The sequence below is a fragment of the Cottoperca gobio genome, unplaced genomic scaffold (assembly GCF_900634415.1).
Source record: "Cottoperca gobio unplaced genomic scaffold, fCotGob3.1 fCotGob3_265arrow_ctg1, whole genome shotgun sequence".
NCBI classification, from domain to species: Eukaryota; Metazoa; Chordata; class Actinopteri; order Perciformes; family Bovichtidae; genus Cottoperca; species Cottoperca gobio.
Window position 1 is genome coordinate 42501 of NW_021166882.1, and position 18177 is coordinate 60677.

Genomic DNA, 18177 nt, shown 5'->3' on the forward strand with positions numbered 1-18177 from the left:
TGTCCTGTTGTCTGTGCTGCTGTCTGTCCTGCTGTCTGTCCTGCTGTCTGTCCTGCTGTCTGTCCTGCTGAAACCAAAAGTTTCCATGTCTACATGTCATGGTGGTGGTGAGAGTCTGCTGGGGTCACATTCTTCCCACTGCTAATTCTGGATGAAAAGCTTGAGAAGTCATGTTTCTAGAAGAGAGGTTGCCAAAGAAGGAGCAGCAGCAGCATTAGCAGTATTAGCATTAGCAGCAGCAGTTTATGATTGCTTGTAACTCAGTTGGAGCAGTGACTCCGCAGGCTGCTGAGCACTGAGTCATTTAAACTCTGATCAGACTAAATGTTCACACTGATCACATGTTGCAGAAATGTTCTTGTGGTCAAATAAAGCATATTTCCATTTAGCTTTGACTGACGCAGAGCTCTGTGACAGCTTTGAGATGAAACGTGCTTCATCCTGCCTCACTGTGTTGTAGCATGAGGGGTGTACACATCAGGGACCCCCGCTCACACACTGGGGGACGAATGCTGGCAGCTGCAGTTATTTTGGTGGTCTTTGTCGTCGCAGTGCTGGGGACCCTCACGGTGGTCCCACACTGACCCGTACAGAGAGCTGCTCACACCAAGCCTCCGCTCACAGTGTGTCAGGCTCTTTATCCCTGCACCTTGCCCCGTGGTGCTCTGCTCTGTTGTACTCATAACAGATGCGTTGCCTTGGAGACCTGAGCCGCCGCTTCTCTTCAGACATGTTTCTGAAACGGAGGTCTGTTTCCTCGATGCCGTCCCTGATGCTGTGTATTTGACCTTCATGAGGATCAACAGATTACCTTGAGTTGGAGAAAAGAAATGGCTCTGCTGTGTCAGTGAATCAGAACGTGTTGTTTGCTCCACAGCTTCCTGTTGAACACCAGAGAGTTCATATCAAATAAAAACCTTACACAGGTAACTCTTCTGCAGGATGATACGTTTAGTAAGTGTGTAGTTCCCTGCGTGCAACACAAAACCCAGTCTCCAACTCCGTGTCTGTGAGCCGCACTGGGCTGTCAGCTCGTGTTTCATGTGCTTCAGGTGTTTCATATGTTTCATGTGTTTCATATGTTTCATGTGTTTCATGTGTTTCATATGTTTCATGTGTTTCATATGTTTCATGTGTTTCATGTGTTTCATATGTTTCATATGTTTCATATGTTTCATGTGTTTCTGTGTTTCATGTGTTTCATGTGTTTCATATGTTTCATATGTTTCATGTGTTTCTGTGTTTCATATGTTTCATGTGTTTCATGTGTTTCATATGTTTCATGTGTTTCATATGTTTCATATGTTTCATATGTTTCATGTGTTTCTGTGTTTCATGTGTTTCATATGTTTCTGTGTTTCATATGTTTCATGTGTTTCATATGTTTCATGTGTTTCTATGTTTCATGTGTTTCTGTGTTTCATATGTTTCATATGTTTCATGTGTTTCTGTGTTTCATGTGTTTCTGTGTTTCATATGTTTCATATGTTTCATGTGTTTCTGTGTTTCATATGTTTCATATGTTTCATGTGTTTCTGTGTTTCATGTGTTTCATATGTTTCATGTGTTTCATGTGTTTCATATGTTTCATGTGTTTCATGTGTTTCATATGTTTCATGTGTTTTATGTGTTTCATGTGTTTCATATGTTTCATGTGTTTCTGTGTTTCATGTGTTTCATGTGTTTCATATGTTTCATGTGTTACATGTGTTTCATGTGTTTCATATGTTTCTGTGTTTCATGTGTTTCATATGTTTCATGTGTTTCTGTGTTTCATGTGTTTCATATGTTTCATGTGTTTCATGTGTTTCATATGTTTCATGTGTTTCATGTGTTTCATGTGTTTCATGTGTTTTATGTGTTTCATGTGTTTCATGTGTTTCTGTGTTTCATGTGTTTCATGTGTTTCATATGTTTCATGTGTTACATGTGTTTCATGTGTTTCATATGTTTCTGTGTTTCATGTGTTTCATATGTTTCATGTGTTTCTGTGTTTCATGTGTTTCATGTGTTTCATATGTTTCATGTGTTTCTGTGTTTCATGTTTCATGTGTTTCATGTGCTTCAGGTGTTTCATGTGTTTCATATGTTTCATGTGTTTCTGTGTTTCATGTGTTTCATATGTTTCTGTGTTTCATATGTTTCATATGTTTCATGTGTTTCATATATTTCATGTGTTTCATGTGTTTCTGTGTTTCTGTGTTTCATATGTTTCATGTGTTTCATATGTTTCATGTGTTTCATGTGTTTCATATGTTTCATGTGTTTCTGTGTTTCATGTGTTTCATGTGTTTCATGTATTTCATGTGTTTCATGTGTTTCATGTGTTTCTGTGTTTCTGTGTTTCATGTGTTTCATGTATTTCATGTGTTTCTGTGTTTCTGTGTTTCTGTGTTTCATATGTTTCATGTGTTTCATGTGTTTCATATGTTTCATGTGTTTCTGTGTTTCATGTGTTTCATGTGTTTCATGTGTTTCATGTGTTTCATGTATTTCATGTGTTTCATGTGTTTCTGTGTTTCATGTGTTTCTGTGTTTCATGTGTTTCATATGTTTCATGTGTTTCATATATTTCATGTGTTTCATGTGTTTCTGTGTTTCTGTGTTTCATATGTTTCATGTGTTTCATGTGTTTCATATGTTTCATGTGTTTCATGTGTTTCATATGTTTCATGTGTTTCATATGTTTCATGTGTTTCATGTGTTTCATGTGTTTCATATGTTTCATGTGTTTCATATGTTTCATGAGTTTCATGTGTTTCATATGTTTCTGTGTTTCATATGTTTCATATGTTTCATGTGTTTCATATGTTTCATGTGTTTCTGTGTATCATGTGTTTCATATGTTTCATGCGTTTCTGTGTATCATGTGTTTCATGTTTTTCATGTGTTTCATATGTTTCTGTATTTCTGGTGTTTCATATGTTTCATTTGTTTCTGTGTTTCATATGTTTCATATGTTTCTGTGTATCATGTGTTTCTGTGTTTCATGTGTTTCTGTATTTCATATGTTTCTGTGTTTCTGTGTTTCATGTGTTTCACGTGTTTCATATGTTTCTGTATTTCTGGTGTTTCATATGTTTCATGTGTTTCATGTGTTTCAAGTGTTTCAAGTGTATTGAAAGTACTATTGAAAGTCAGTGAACAGAAAACTTTCCGTCTCTTAAATCCCACCTTTGTCTCCTCCGCTGACAGCCTGCCTCTGATGTAACTTCATCCAGAAGAATGAATGAGTCACCACGAGAACAGGCTGCAGAGCGGCTGCAGAGCGCTTCACTTTGGTTAAAAGATGGTTATAATGGTGCAGTTCTTTCCATTTAGGAGAGAAAACAGGAAGCAGCTCCTCCCTGCAGGGTGTGTGTGTGTCTGAGTGTGTGTGTGTGTGTGTGTGTGTGTGTGTGTGTGTGTGTGTGTGTGTGTGTGTGTGTTTGTGTGTGTGTGTGTGTGTGTGTGTGTGTGTGTGTGTGTTTGTAGGATATCCTCTGAAGAGGACTCATTCTGAGAGACATGCCCTATGATCTTTCCTCCTTGACGCTGTTGTGCAGACTTCCTCGTGTGTCCCAACAGACGCTGGTTGAACTCATTAGTCAACACAAACCACAGACTCATTGTCCACAGCATGGGGGGGTACAACTGCTTGTACAACTGTGATGAAAACTTTATTTTCACCTCCAGCTGTTGTGTTTTATTTTGTGTTTCACATGATGTCTCATCAGCCGTTTGTCTCATCAGCTGTTTGTCTCATCAGCTGTTTGTTTCCATCAGCTGTTTGTCTCCAGCTGTTTGTCTCATCAGCTGTTTGTCTCCAGCTGTTTGTTTCCATCAGCTGTTTGTCTCATCAGCTGTTTGTCTCCAGCTGTTTGTCTCATCAACTGTTTGTCTCATCAGCTGTTTGTCTCCAACTGTTTGTCTCATCAGCTGTTTGTCTCCAACTGTTTGTCTCATCAGCTGTTTGTCTCCAACTGTTTGTCTCATCAGCTGTTTGTCTCATCAGCTGTTTGTCTCCATCAGCGGTTTGTCTCATCAGCTGTTTGTCTCATCAGCTGTTTGTCTCCAACTGTTTGTCTCATCAGCTGTTTGTCTCATCAGCTGTTTGTCTCATCAGCTGTTTGTCTCCATCAGCGGTTTGTCTCATCAGCTGTTTGTCTCATCAGCTGTTTGTCTCATCAGCTGTTTGTCCCATCAGCTGTTTGTCTCATCAGCTGTTTGTCTCATCAGCTGTTTGTCTCATCAGCTGTTTGTCCCATCAGCTGTTTGTCTCATCAGCTGTTTGTCTCCAACTGTTTGTCTCATCAGCTGTTTGTCTCATCAGCTGTTTGTCTCCAACTGTTTGTCTCATCAGCTGTTTGTCTCATCAGCTGTTTGTCCCATCAGCTGTTTGTCTCATCAGCTGTTTGTCTCCAGCTGTTTGTCTCATCAGCTGTTTGTCCCATCAGCTGTTTGTCTCCAGCTGTTTGTCTCATCAGCTGTTTGTCTCATCAGCTGTTTGTCTCCAACTGTTTGTCTCATCAGCTGTTTGTCTCATCAGCTGTTTGTCTCCAACTGTTTGTCTCATCAGCTGTTTGTCTCATCAGCTGTTTGTCTCTTCAGCTGTTTGTCTCCAACTGTTTGTCTCATCAGCTGTTTGTCTCATCAGCTGTTTGTCCCATCAGCTGTTTGTCTCCAGCTGTTGGTCACAACTTATCCTCAAAGTGTCCATGTAGCAACTCTTCACACTTTATTACAGTTTAGTTTGATCATCTTTTCTAATGTGAAACTTAAATGTGCATAAAACACATGAATGGAAAAACACTTTTCCTGATTTCCTGTTTCTGTTGCATCAACTCTCTGATCTTCACTTTCTCTTTTCTCTCCTCGCTTCCAAATCATTTCCTTTCTAACATGAACTGTAACCTCTCTGCACCTGCCTGGTTAACTCCTCCTTCTGCTGCCCCACCCCTCTCCCCCCTGTCTCCCCCCGTCCCCCCTGTCTCTCGCTACTCGCCTTCATTGCTTGCCATAGCCGGCTGGTTGGACTCTTCCTATCTGGGGAACATACAGAGCCCGGTCGAACCCGACCTCAGTAAGTCCTCTTCTCTCTCTGCACCCCCCCTGTCTTTGGCACCCTCTCCTGTCACCTGCTCTCTCATTTCCAAACACACTGTCAGAATGGTTCCCATGAAGCTCGGCCTGCAGCGCTCAGTCCAGCACTCTGTTTTTTCAAGCGTCTCGCAGGCGTCTCCCCGTCTTCTGATGCCAGAGGAAGTGATGCTCGTTCCACGGAGTCATGCAGCTCATGTCACTCGACAACATCTCTGAGAAGATCTGTGGGAGTGACTGCTCCTGTGTGTGAACAGCAACACAGATTGGGTCATTTTGTCCTAAAGATGCAAACCAGCTGTTTCACAGACTCCCGACTGCACAGTATGAAGAGCTGCTTTGTTGAACACAATGGTGGTTTTAACTTTGCAAGTCGTGGGAGAGCAGGCGAGCTGCGCAGTGAAGACAGAAGTTATTCCCAGGAGCTCCCTGAGGGCAGAGACGGGACTTTGGCTGGACACCAATGAAAGAGTGAAGTCGCAGGAGTCCTCAGCTCAGCTGAGAGGAACGCATGACAGGAAGGAGAAACATGTAACGCTCCTGAACGTCAACACATCAGGGTTCTGATGGGTCTCTGTAAAGGGCTCGGGTGGTGCTGGGTCGATGCCGTGGGGGTTGAAGGTCGAACCCAGTGCGGCCCGGGCTCGCTGCTCAATCCCGTCTTTGTGTTGCGGAGGCCCCTGGGTGTCTGGAGGGGCCCTTGCACAAAGCCGCCTCAGTTCTGCTCAACAGCTTTAATAGTTAAATAAGTTTGTGAATTAAAAGTGTGGAATGCTGTTTTCTCTCCATCCCCCCCGTCATGCACTCTGACAGTTTCATCACTCTTGATGGTGGCGGGGCTGGACGAGGGGATTCCCCCCCACAAGAGAAGCAGAGCGGCTGCTCGTTAGCAGCGGCGCTTAGCGCTCTCATCAAAGGCCCTCAGAGAGGCTGCTGCCGGCCAAGACCCTCGCAAGTGATTCGATTATATGCGGGTCAAATGAGGCGCTTTGATGAGCAACTTTGATGTTGCCTGTCCACATTCAGGCCGAACAATTATTGCTAGTGAGAGTAAGTGAGGCCCTGCAGGCTCTGCTGCTGCTGCTCACTGATCCTCCAGGGACGCATGAGGTGCCGGCAGGAAAGAGCAGTTAGTCAGTGTATCAAGGAGCTGCTGCTCTTCTGTGTGTGTGTGTGTGTGTGTGTGTGTGTGTGTGTGTGTGTGTGTGTGTGTGTGTGTGTGTGTGTGTGTGTGTGTAGGCGGGGTGAGAAGCATGTGACTGCAACAAGCAGCACAAATATTGACTTCCTGCCCATGTGAGAGCTGTTCAGGTTCCTGCGCTCAGCCTGGGACTCTGTATATCATAATACAGCCACATTGTGGTTGATAAGGAGAAACACATACAGCTCTGCATCTTCCCGACACTTTCAAATATATCAGAGCTGTTCAGGTTCCTTCAGGTCTTTCTTTCTAAGAACTATAATTCACACAAACATTTATGGAACTTTTCTTTCATGGAATATTGAAATTCAACTGTGAATGTTGATAATAAAACATTGACATTAAAATAACTGACTGATACTGAACAAACTTTAAAACTGAACCAAGCTGCAGAACCTTCCTGTTCCGGTCGTTCCTCCGACGCTTAGTTTGGACTTTCTGTCTTCTTGACGTGTGTCAGCAGAGACATGGAGACAGACGCCATCATGTCTCTGTGGCTCGTCTTTAATACCCTGAACCACCTCATCTAAAGTCAGCAGATCTTAGGGCTGAGCCTGTGGAGGTTGGGTGTTATTACAGATTCTTCTTCTCTGTATTTACAGTTTATTACCGAGCGCTCGTCAACTTCACCGACTCCCTGGTGTACGGCCCCGAGTTAGAGGACATCTTCTCCTCCGCCTTTAACGAGATCTCTGAGGCGGTGGTGGACACGGTACGTCCTCTCTCCATACACTCTACGGTTATTCATGTCTGTGCTGATTTAAACATGTGTGACCTGCTGTCTGGAAATAAGAGCCTGGCTTGTACATTTCAAATGAAATGTTTCCCTCCGCAGCTGGAGTCGGACTACAACCGGATTCCAGGTGTCCAGACGGTCAGCGTGGTGCTCATCAAGTAAGAATCCTTTAAATCATGCAGATTTACAAAGTGCACAAGACCTGTAGTCAGGAAGTCATCAGCAGTGAGGAGCTCCTCTCAGACCTGTTTACAGGTGTGTTCTGAAACATTTCTGCATTAGAAACACCAGCCCTGTGGCGTGTTGCAGAGAAATGTGTAATAACGCTCCTGTCATGGTGTCATCAGTCCTGTGTTGTATATGTAGTGAGACAGAGACATGTGTAATGTTCCTGAAGGTAACGTTTCCTCTCTCCTGTCATGGTGTCATCAGTCCTGTGTTGTATATGTAGTGAGACAGACACATGTGTAATGTTCCTGAAGGTAACGTTTCCTCTCTCCTGTCATGGTGTCATCAGTCCTGTGTTGTATATGTAGTGAGACAGAGAAATGTATAATGTTCCTGAAGGTAACGTTTCCTCTCTCTCCTGTCATGGTGTCATCAGTCCTGTGTTGTATATGTAGTGAGACAGAGACATGTGTAATGTCCCTGAAGGTAACGTTTCCTCTCTCCTGTCATGGTGTCATCAGTCCTGTGTTGTATATGTAGTGAGACAGAGAAATGTGTAATGTCCCTGAAGGTAACGTTTCCTCTCTCCTGTCATGGTGTCATCAGTCCTGTGTTGTATATGTAGAGAGACAGAGAAATGTGTAATGTCCCTGAAGGTAACGTTTCCTCTCTCCTGTCATGGTGTCATCAGTCCTGTGTTGTATATGTAGAGAGACAGAGAAATGTGTAATGTCCCTGAAGGTAACATTTCCTCTCTATCCTGTTATGGTGTCATCAGTCCTGTGTTGTATATGTAGTGAGACAGAGACATGTGTAATGTCCCTGAAGGTAACGTTTCCTCTCTCCTGTCATGGTGTCATCAGTCCTGTGTTGTATATGTAGTGAGACAGAGAAATGTGTAATGTCCCTGAAGGTAACGTTTCCTCTCTCCTGTCATGGTGTCATCAGTCCTGTGTTGTATATGTAGAGAGACAGAGAAATGTGTAATGTCCCTGAAGGTAACGTTTCCTCTCTCCTGTCATGGTGTCATCAGTCCTGTGTTGTATATGTAGAGAGACAGAGAAATGTGTAATGTCCCTGAAGGTAACATTTCCTCTCTATCCTGTTATGGTGTCATCAGTCCTGTGTTGTATATGTAGTGAGACAGAGACATGTGTAATGTCCCTGAAGGTAACGTTTCCTCTCTCCTGTCATGGTGTCATCAGTCCTGTGTTGTATATGTAGTGAGACAGAGAAATGTGTAATGTCCCTGAATGTAACGTTTCCTTTCTCACCTGTCATGGTGTCATCAGTCCTGTGTTGTATATGTAGTGAGACAGAGACATGTGTAATGTCCCTGAAGGTAACGTTTCCTCTCTCTCCTGTCATGGTGTCATCAGTCCTGTGTTGTATATGTAGTGAGACAGAGAAATGTGTAATGTCCCTGAAGGTAACGTTTCCTCTCTCCTGTCATGGTGTCATCAGTCCTGTGTTGTATATGTAGAGAGACAGAGAAATGTGTAATGTCCCTGAAGGTAACGTTTCCTCTCTCCTGTCATGGTGTCATCAGTCCTGTGTTGTATATGTAGAGAGACAGAGAGATGTGTAATGTCCCTGAAGGTAACGTTTCCTCTCTCTCCTGTCATGGTGTCATCAGTCCTGTGTTGTATATGTAGTGAGACAGAGACATGTGTAATGTCCCTGAAGGTAACGTTTCCTCTCTCTGCTGTCATGGTGTCATCAGTCCTGTGTTGTATATGTAGTGAGACAGAGACATGTGTAATGTTCCTGAAGGTAACGTTTCCTCTCTCCTGTCATGGTGTCATCAGTCCTGTGTTGTATATGTAGTGAGACAGAGACATGTGTAATGTTCCTGAAGGTAACGTTTCCTCTCTCTCAGGAGAAACTCTGATGTTTAACCTCAAACTGCTTTACTCACGGTCTTTAGTGGCGGCAGCCTCACCAGGTCTTTCTTGCTCTTTGCAGGAAGATGATCAGAGAGGACGGCGTGGACGTCTTCGTGGAGTTGGATGTGGGCTCTGACTACAACAACAATGACGAACAGATCCGCAGCGTGCTGTATAACGTGGTGAAGGAGGGGGCCATCGCCTCCTACATCACGTCAGTCCAAGGCTTTCAGTTCAGACAGCTCGGGGAAGGTAAGACCTCACGAAGAGGAAGTTTGCTGTTTGTTTGCAGCAGATGAAGGTCCAGCAGGAGGCAGTGTCCTTAACGTGTCCCTCTGGTCTCTAGAGAAACCTCTGCCTCCAGTGGAGCCTCTCGCAGTGCCAGGTTTGTACTGTGCCATGCGCTCTGCATGGCGACTGAGCCTACTGTAGTGATGCTGAAGGTTTACGATGACCAATGTTTTGCATGAAAGCTCTGATTTTAAGTAGTTCTGAGTGGGGATGTCACCAAAACAGATACTTCATTATCATGTCGATTCTAAAATTGTGAAAAAGTGACTAACTAAAAAGACTAATGCGTCCTGTCCATAGATAATGCTTAATGTGACTTATTGCCAACTGTCCTGGCTGTTGTGATGACGCTACACTGTGAACAACATCATGTTAAAATCAGGAGGAGGAGCGTTGCAAGATGCTCTATAAGTAAAGATGACGCATATCAAGCGTATGAAGTGGTACACGCTTCACACGCTCTGATCTATTTATGCTTTATTTTGCTTTATTATCATTAATCATTTACACAACTAACAAATATGTTTAGCATCACGAAAATATGTTCCCCAGGGCGTTTGTGAACGTTAGTTGACGTTAGCTTAAAATCTTGAAATAGTTTCTTAGCGCTCGTTAGTGCTCTATGTTCACAAATCTTGAGAGAGTGTTGCGGAGACGGAGAGATAAGACAATTGTTCTCAAACTAAAGTACGTTTTCTCCTGATTTGTCCATGTTGTTCAATTTATAGTGTCAGAATGTTGTGAAAAATAAGTCCAATGTTTACTTTTATGACTTAATGATGCGCTGAGGGCATCTCTGGAGCTAGTTAACGTTAGCTGTTAGCTGTTAGCTGTTAGCAGCCGGTGGGCAGTACTGTCCTGATTGGCTTAATAACGGAGCTAACAGCTAATGATAACATTAAGATCACATAGTTACATTGTGATGCGTTCAAGCTCTATTCAGTAAAAATTAGAACTGGGTGAAAAGTAAATTATAACGTTATCATGATGTGTTCAAATGTAATCTTGTAAAATGTAGTTGTTGGTGAGAAACTTGTTTGAAGATGTTTTCTCAGCAATATAAAATATTAGATGAATTATGAGCTCTTTTAACAAGAGTTTCATTGGTATTGGTATAAACTGCTGAGTATGTGGTTTGGTGACATCCCTTCTTCTGAGGGTCCCTAAAGTCGAGCAACGCACAGTGAGCCTGAAGGATCTTTGCATGGCATGAGTTTGATTAGAGAGCTGCTGCAGTAAAGCAGCTATTGATTCACGCAAATTCCACCAACTCTGTACACAGGCATGGGGGGTCACTTTATCCGTAGTGTCTTCACACATCTGTCTGTGTAGTTAGTAGTAAGGCTGGGCAATAATAAAATCTTTAACGATATTAATGAGGAATTTATGAGATTCTTTAAGTTATTTTTGAATCCGTTTTCCAAACATTCTCTTAGAACTGTAATTATTGTTATTATAATTATTATAATAATAATAATAATAATAATAATAAAAAGTATTATAATAATAATTATAATTGTTATAATAATAATCAAAAAAGTATTATAATAATAATAATAATAACAATAATACATCATAATAATAATAATGAAAGTATTATTATTATAATAATAAAAAATATTATTAGTACTAGTAATGTGTGTCTAGTATAAACAGTCCCTCGGTCCTTTTAGCACAGAAAACTTAATGAATGTAAGTGACAGTTTTGCGTGTTGCTCTCTCTGCAGTGATGGATCCTGTTTCGTGTGCTGTGATGTGACTTTAGTGTACAGGCTGCAGTGTAGCCTTGGCTTGCATGTATTTGATCCTTCAACACTGCCCCCCCCCCTCTCTCATAGTAACCCCCGGCATCAGACCCTGCATGTCAGATGAGCACAGGTGTGGTGACGGGACATGCATCCTGATGGAATACCTGTGTGACAACAGACCCGACTGCAGAGACATGAGTGATGAGAACAACTGTGGTGAGTGCTGCGCCCGGAGCGAGTTGTAACAGGAAGTGAATCGCGTTCACTGGCAGCTCCGAGGCTGCGCTCATGCTGTGACTAAGAAATGTTTCTTTCATACAAACCACATGGATTTGATGGTTTCATCGGGAGCTGTGTCGTCCGGTGGCGCTGACAGATGTAGTTAAAAGCAGCCCGACTTCTTGAAAAGATGGATTAAATCTGTTTTTAGTGAAGCCATACACACACACACACACACACACACACACACGCACACACACCTCGGTACAGTAGTAGCAGCTGTTACTCCACTAAAATGAGATTTCAAAATGCGTGTCTCTTTCTCCTCGTCCTCGTAAAGATCTGCTTACAAAACTTCCACTAAACAGCCAAACAAACAAATGTGGGGTTTAAAAGTTCTGAGGACACTATGACTCCCTTTCAAATCAATCCAGCAAACTCCTGAATGTTCAAGATAATATTTATTTAAAGTGATGATAACAGCATTTTGATAATACTCTCAACCGAGGGCACTTTCTGCGCCACCAAGTCCACAGGCCGAATTTATAAAAACCCAGTTAATTGTCTATTGGATCAGCAGTAAGTGTACAAAAATCACATAAACAATTTGACTAGTTCAACACAGAAGGGTGTCGCCTCTTGTAGACCTGTAACTTTTCAAAGGAGAAGCTTACCTGATGTGTTTTACATTCATAACTAATATGCTCATTATAGTGCTCATTATACATGTTGTGCAGAAATACATGTTGATTGAGGTGGACAAATACATGTGATAATCATCAAGTGTGAATTAAAACAATCAGGAGTTATTTACCTCACACAAAGCTGAGGAATCAATCTGAAGCTTGCAGAGTGAACACAGCTCAAGTAACTTCTTTATATGTTTGGTTTAGACACAAACCCTCCGGACCCCCCACTCACCACCACCACCACCACCTCCACCACCACCATCAAGAAGCCCCCGCGGCCCCCCAGCCCCCCAGGACCCTGCAGAGCCGATCAAGCCACATGCCAGAGCGGAGAGTGCATCCCCCGAGACTACGTGTGTGATGGGGAGGCAGACTGCTCGGACGGGAGCGACGAGTTCAGATGTGGTAACCCTGACCCTAACCCTAACCCATATAAAGAAGTTTCTCTCCAGAGATCTGAGTACATTTAACTAAAATGACAAAATAATTGTTTTTAGATCGACTGAAATGTTCCATATAATCTGAGGACTCGAAACTTGGCGGAAACTTTTTGTCGACTAAAACGTTTAAGGGACTAAAATTTGACTAAAACTAAAAAGCTTTTCTGACTCAAGAGTAACAGTAAATGTAAAAGCAAGCTGCACTCTCAGACTCTCTCTCTCTTCACAGGTACGCCCTCTCCCTGTGAACCCAATGAGTTCAAATGTAAAAATGGCCGCTGCGCCCTCAAGCTCTGGCGTTGTGACGGAGACAACGACTGTGAGGATAACTCTGACGAGACAGACTGCCGTGAGTCTCCATGTGTTTTTAAAGGGCTGGAATAGGTTTTTAGCAACTACTCTTATTACAAGTATATATACGACTGTTCAGGCCTGTAGCTACTTGTGTTGGACGATATATTGTAAAGATATAATTGCTTATTATTGTCATTTAAGACCATTTTATTACATTACAGGACATTCAGCAGACGCTCTTATCCAGAGCGACTTACATTGAACTAAGTACAGGGACAGTCACGTTGTGGGAAACACGCTCATTCAAATCAAATCAAATCAAATTTATTTGTATAGCCCAATATCACAAATTATACATTTGTCTCAGTGTGCTTTACAGACTGTACAGGTTACAACATCCTCTGTCCTTAGACCCTCGCATCGCACAAGGAAAAACTTCCTAAAAGAAACCCCAAAATTAAAGGGGAAAAAATGGAAGAAACCTCAGGGAGAGCAACTGAGGAGGGATCCCTCTCCCAGGACGGACAGACGTGCAATAGATGTCGTGTGTACAGGATAAACAACATAGTACAAATACAACATTTGACAGAAATTATGTTGTGTTGGAAAAAAAAAAAAGAAATAGAAAGTTTGGATGAATCCAGGAAAATGTCAATAAGGCTTCCCGGTGTCCAGCAGGACCAGGTCAGCAGGCGCTGTCACGATTCATGATCCTGACGTAAACTTTATCAGTGGCAACCTGCCACATGAGAGACAGACACTCCGGGGATGATACCCCGGATGGTGAGTTAGTAACATATATTTACATAAATGCATACAGATAGAGAGGGAGAAGAAGAGAGGGAGAAGAAGAGAGAGGGAGAGAAGGAAGAGAGCAGGGAGGTGTCCCCCGGCAGTCTAAGCCTATAGCAGCATAACTAGGGGCTGATCCAGGGCAAACCTGAGCCAGCCCTAACTATAAGCTTTATCAAAAAGGAAAGTCTTTAGCCTACTCTTAAATGTGGAGAGTGTGTCTGCCTCCCGAACACAAACTGGAAGCTGGTTCCACTGGAGAGGAGCTTGATAGCTGAAGGCTCTGGCTCCCATTGTACTCTTAGAGACTCTAGGAACCACAAGTAACCCTGCAGTCTGGGAGCGTAATGCTCTAGTTGGTTTATAAGGTACTATGAGATCTTTAAGATATGCTGGAGCCTGACCTTTAATTGATTTGTAAGTCAGGAGAAGGATTTTGAATTCTATTCTGTATTTTACCGGGAGCCAGTGCAGAGCAGCTAATACAGGAGTAATATGATCCCATTTCCTTGTTCTAGTCAATACACGTGCCGCTGCATTTTGGATCAACTGAAGAGTCTTAACCGACTTTTTTGGACAACCTGATAACAATGAGTTGCAGTAATCCAGCCTTGAAGTAACAAATGCATGGACTAGTTTTTCTGCATCATTTTGAGACAGGATGTGTCTTATTTTTGCAATGTTACGTAGATGAAAGAAGGCAGTCCTTGAGATTTGTTTTATGTGGAAGTTAAACGACAGATCTTGATCAAAGATGACGCCAAGATTCCTTACAGTGGTGCTGGAGGCCAAGTTAATGCCATCCAGAGCTTCTATGTCATTAGAAAATGCGTTTCGGAGGCGTTTAGGGCCAAGTATAATAACTTCAGTTTTGTCTGTGTTTAACATCAAAAAGTTGCTAGACATCCAAGTTTTTATGTCCTTAAGGCATGCTTGAAGTTTAGCCAATTGATTGGTTTCATCTGGTTTAATTGATAGATATAATTGGGTATCATCCGCATAACAATGAAAGTTTATAGAGTGGTTCCTTATAATATTGCCCAAAGGAAGCATATATAAGGTGAATAGAATCGGTCCAAGTACAGAACCCTGCGGAACTCCGAGACTGACTTTGGCTGTCATGGAGGATTTATCGTTAACAAGTACAAATTGAGATCGCTCAGATAAATAGGACTTGAACCAGCTTAGTGCGGTTCCTCTTATGCCAACACAATGTTCCAGTCTCTGTAGTAGAATGTCATGATCAACAGTGTCGAAAGCAGCACTGAGGTCTAACAAGACAAGAACAGAGACGAGTCCTTTGTCTGAAGCCAATAGAAGGTCATTGGTAACTTTCACCAGTGCCGTCTCTGTGCTATGATGAACTCTAAATCCAGATTGAAAAACCTCAAATAAACTATTATTATGTAAAAAGTCACACAACTGTTTTGCGACTGCTTTCTCAAGGATTTTAGCGAGAAAGGGAAGATTAGATATCGGCCTATAGTTGGCTAAAATCTCTGGATCAAGACCAGGCTTTTTAAGAAGTGGTTTTATTACAGCTACTTTAAAGGATTTTGGTACGTAGCCAGATAATAAAGACAGGTTGATCATATTTAATAACGAAGTGTTAATTAAGGGTAAAACTTCTTTAAACAGTTTAGTTGGAATCGGGTCTAAAAGACAGGTTGATGCTTAGACGATGAGATTGTTGAAGTTAGTTGGTTAAGGTTGATTGGAGTAAAACAGTCTAGATATATTTCAGGAGTTACAGATGTTTTTAAAATTCCAACAGTTGAAGTTAAGTCATTACCAATTGAGGTCAGGAGGAGATTAATTTTGTCTCTAATAATTATAATTTTATCGTTAAAGAAACTCATAAAGTCGTCACTACTGAGAGATATAGGAACAGAAGGCTCTGTAGAGCTGTGGCTCTCTGTCAGCCTGGCTACAGTGCTGAAAAGAAACCTGGGGTTGTTCTTATTTTCTTCTATTAAGGAAGAGTAATAAGCTGCTCTGGCATTACGGAGAGCCTTCTTATACGTTTTAAGATGATCTAACCAGACTAAACGAGATTCTTCCAATTTAGTGGAACGCCATTTACTTTCAAGATTTCTCGACTTTTGTTTTAGTTTGCGGATTTGTAAATTAAGCCATGGAGCTTTCTTTTTCTGTTTTATGATCTTCTTCTTAAGAGGAGCGACAGAGTCGAGTGTTATTCGCAGTGAGGCTGCAGCGCTATCAACAAGATGATTAATTTGGGAGGGACTAAAGTTAGCATTGGAGTCCTCTGTTATATTGATATTGAGTCCTGGTATTGAATCAAGTGCTGATGGAATCACTTCCTTAAATTTAGTCACAGCACTTTCAGATAAACATCGAGCGTAGGATATTTTGCCTACTGGCTTGTAGTCCAGTAACAGGACTTCAAAAGTTATTAAAAAATGGTCTGATAAAAGAGGATTATGTGGACACACTGATAAACTTTCAATTTCAACACCATATCCCAGAACAAGGTCCAGAGTGTGGTTTAAACAGTGAGTTGGTTCATGTACATTCTGACTGAACCCAATTGAATCTAATATTGAGATAAATGCATTATTAAGGCTGTCACTATCAACATCCACATGAATATTAAAGTCACCTACAATAATTACTTTATCTGTTTTAAGGACTAAATTTGATAAAAATTCTGAGAATTCAGATAGAAATTCAGAGTACGGACCAGGAGGGCGGTACACAGTAACAAATAAAATTGGCTTTATTGTTTTCCATGTTGGGTTTGAGAGCGTAAGAACAAGGCTTTCAAAATAGTTATATTTTAGTTTAGGCTTAGGATTGATCAAGAGGTTTGAGTCAAATATGGCCCCAACTCCACCTCCTCGGCCAGTACCTCGAGGAATGTGAGTATTAATATGACCAGGTGGAGTAGATTCATTTAGACTGACATATTCTTCATGTCTCAGCCAGGTTTCAGTGAGACAAAATAAATCAATCTTATTATCTGATATTAAATCATTTACCAATCCAGCTTTCGTTGATAAAGATCTGATGTTTAAGAGCCCACATTTAATTTTTTGATTTAGTTGCACTTTTGCAGTGGTGGTGTTTATTTTAATTAGGTTTTCATGTATAACTCCTCTTCTGTTAACCATAGACTTGATTAGTTTCAGTGGTCGTGGGGCAGACACAGTCACTATGGGGATTTGAGTGGGTGACTGCCCGGAAAGAAGCACAGAGAAGTGTGTAAGACTACAACTCTTTGTCCTGGTCTCAACTCTGGGTTGTCATGGATTAGGTCCACTAATAGACTGTGTAATATTATTGGATATGAGATCTGCTCCAGCCAAAGTAGGATGGATGCCGTCACTCCTAATCAGACCAGGCCTTCCCCAGAAAGTCCGCCAATTGTCTACGAAGCCCACATCATTATCTGGACACCACCGTGAGAGCCAGCGACGGAATGATGACATGCGGCTAAACATGTCATCATTCATTAGCTTTGTTAAGTGAGACGACTGTTACTGTTAACAGCTTACACTTGCTGTAAACTGCATCTCATCCCTCCAGCCACAAAGGGTCCAGGCGACAGGTGCGCTCCGGAGCAGTTTGAATGCCTGAGCGATCGCACCTGCATCCCAGCGAGTTACCAGTGTGACGACGAGCCGGACTGCCCGGACCGCTCGGATGAGTACGGCTGCAGTAAGTCTCCCACTGGATCTTTCTTCTTGCTGCTGTTCACACTGTGACTAATGTTAACAACCTTTCACACATGTGTTGTGAGACACAGAGCTTTTTGTGAAGCATCCATTCCTGAGAACTGGAGGGGGATTGTCCGTCCACAGCGGACAATTATAATCTTTCCTCTGACTTTTAGGCATTCATGAGCTCCACTCATCCCCCACATTCCAGTCCCACGCCAGCGTTTCTTGCACATGTGCATTTATTATGTGGTTAAATTGTCTCCTTGACACGTTGCAGCCCCTCCCTCCGTGACGAGCCCTCCGGAAGAATCCATTCAGGCAGCCCGGGGGGCGACGGTGACGTTCACCTGTCAGGCTGTTGGAGTGCCAACACCCATCATCACCTGGAGACTGAACTGGGGGCACATCCCTCTCAGCGGCAGGTGGGTCTGCTGGGAAACTCTGCTTCTGTTCTCTAACACACACATATTACACAGATTACTCAGAGTTTATGGAAAACACTTTCTGAAACATGTTGCAAACAAAACATCTGCATCTGATGATCTAATGGATCTGCAGCCGCAGAGACACCAGTCGACAGCCCGGACTGATCCATGTGCTGAGTGTGAGCTTTATTTACACGTGTGACTCTAATTACTGAGAAGATCTTTGTGGTGCAAAACCTTCTGGATGAATGTCATGCTGGGCGTCGGCTGCTGTGTGTGGTCGCACGAAACATCTGCTCACTGTTACAGCAAGAGTCAGATGCCACACAGGACTAGTTATTAACAGAACTGGTTATTAACAGGACTAGTTATTTACAGGACTAGTTATTAACAGGACTGGTTATTAACAGGACTGGTTATTAACGGGACTAGTTATTAACAAGACTGGTTATTAACGGGACTAGTTATTAACAGGACTAGTTATTAACAGGACTAGTTATTAACAGGACTAGTTATTAACGGGACT

The 18177-nt window shown here is 42.3% G+C and overlaps 1 protein-coding gene across 1 annotated transcript in view; it reads left to right on the forward strand.

Moving 5' to 3' along the window:
* Positions 1-18177, forward strand: part of hspg2 (heparan sulfate proteoglycan 2) — a gene marked incomplete at its 3' end in the record, with an annotated part of 64582 nt that overhangs the window by 36293 nt on the left and 10112 nt on the right. The window contains exons 4-12 of the mRNA XM_029426949.1: positions 6883-6992; positions 7116-7174; positions 9150-9322; positions 9417-9455; positions 11200-11325; positions 12222-12422; positions 12687-12806; positions 17093-17224; positions 17504-17648. Coding sequence (XP_029282809.1) covers positions 6883-6992; positions 7116-7174; positions 9150-9322; positions 9417-9455; positions 11200-11325; positions 12222-12422; positions 12687-12806; positions 17093-17224; positions 17504-17648 — 1105 coding nt within the window. The remainder of the gene's footprint in view (positions 1-6882; positions 6993-7115; positions 7175-9149; positions 9323-9416; positions 9456-11199; positions 11326-12221; positions 12423-12686; positions 12807-17092; positions 17225-17503; positions 17649-18177) is intronic.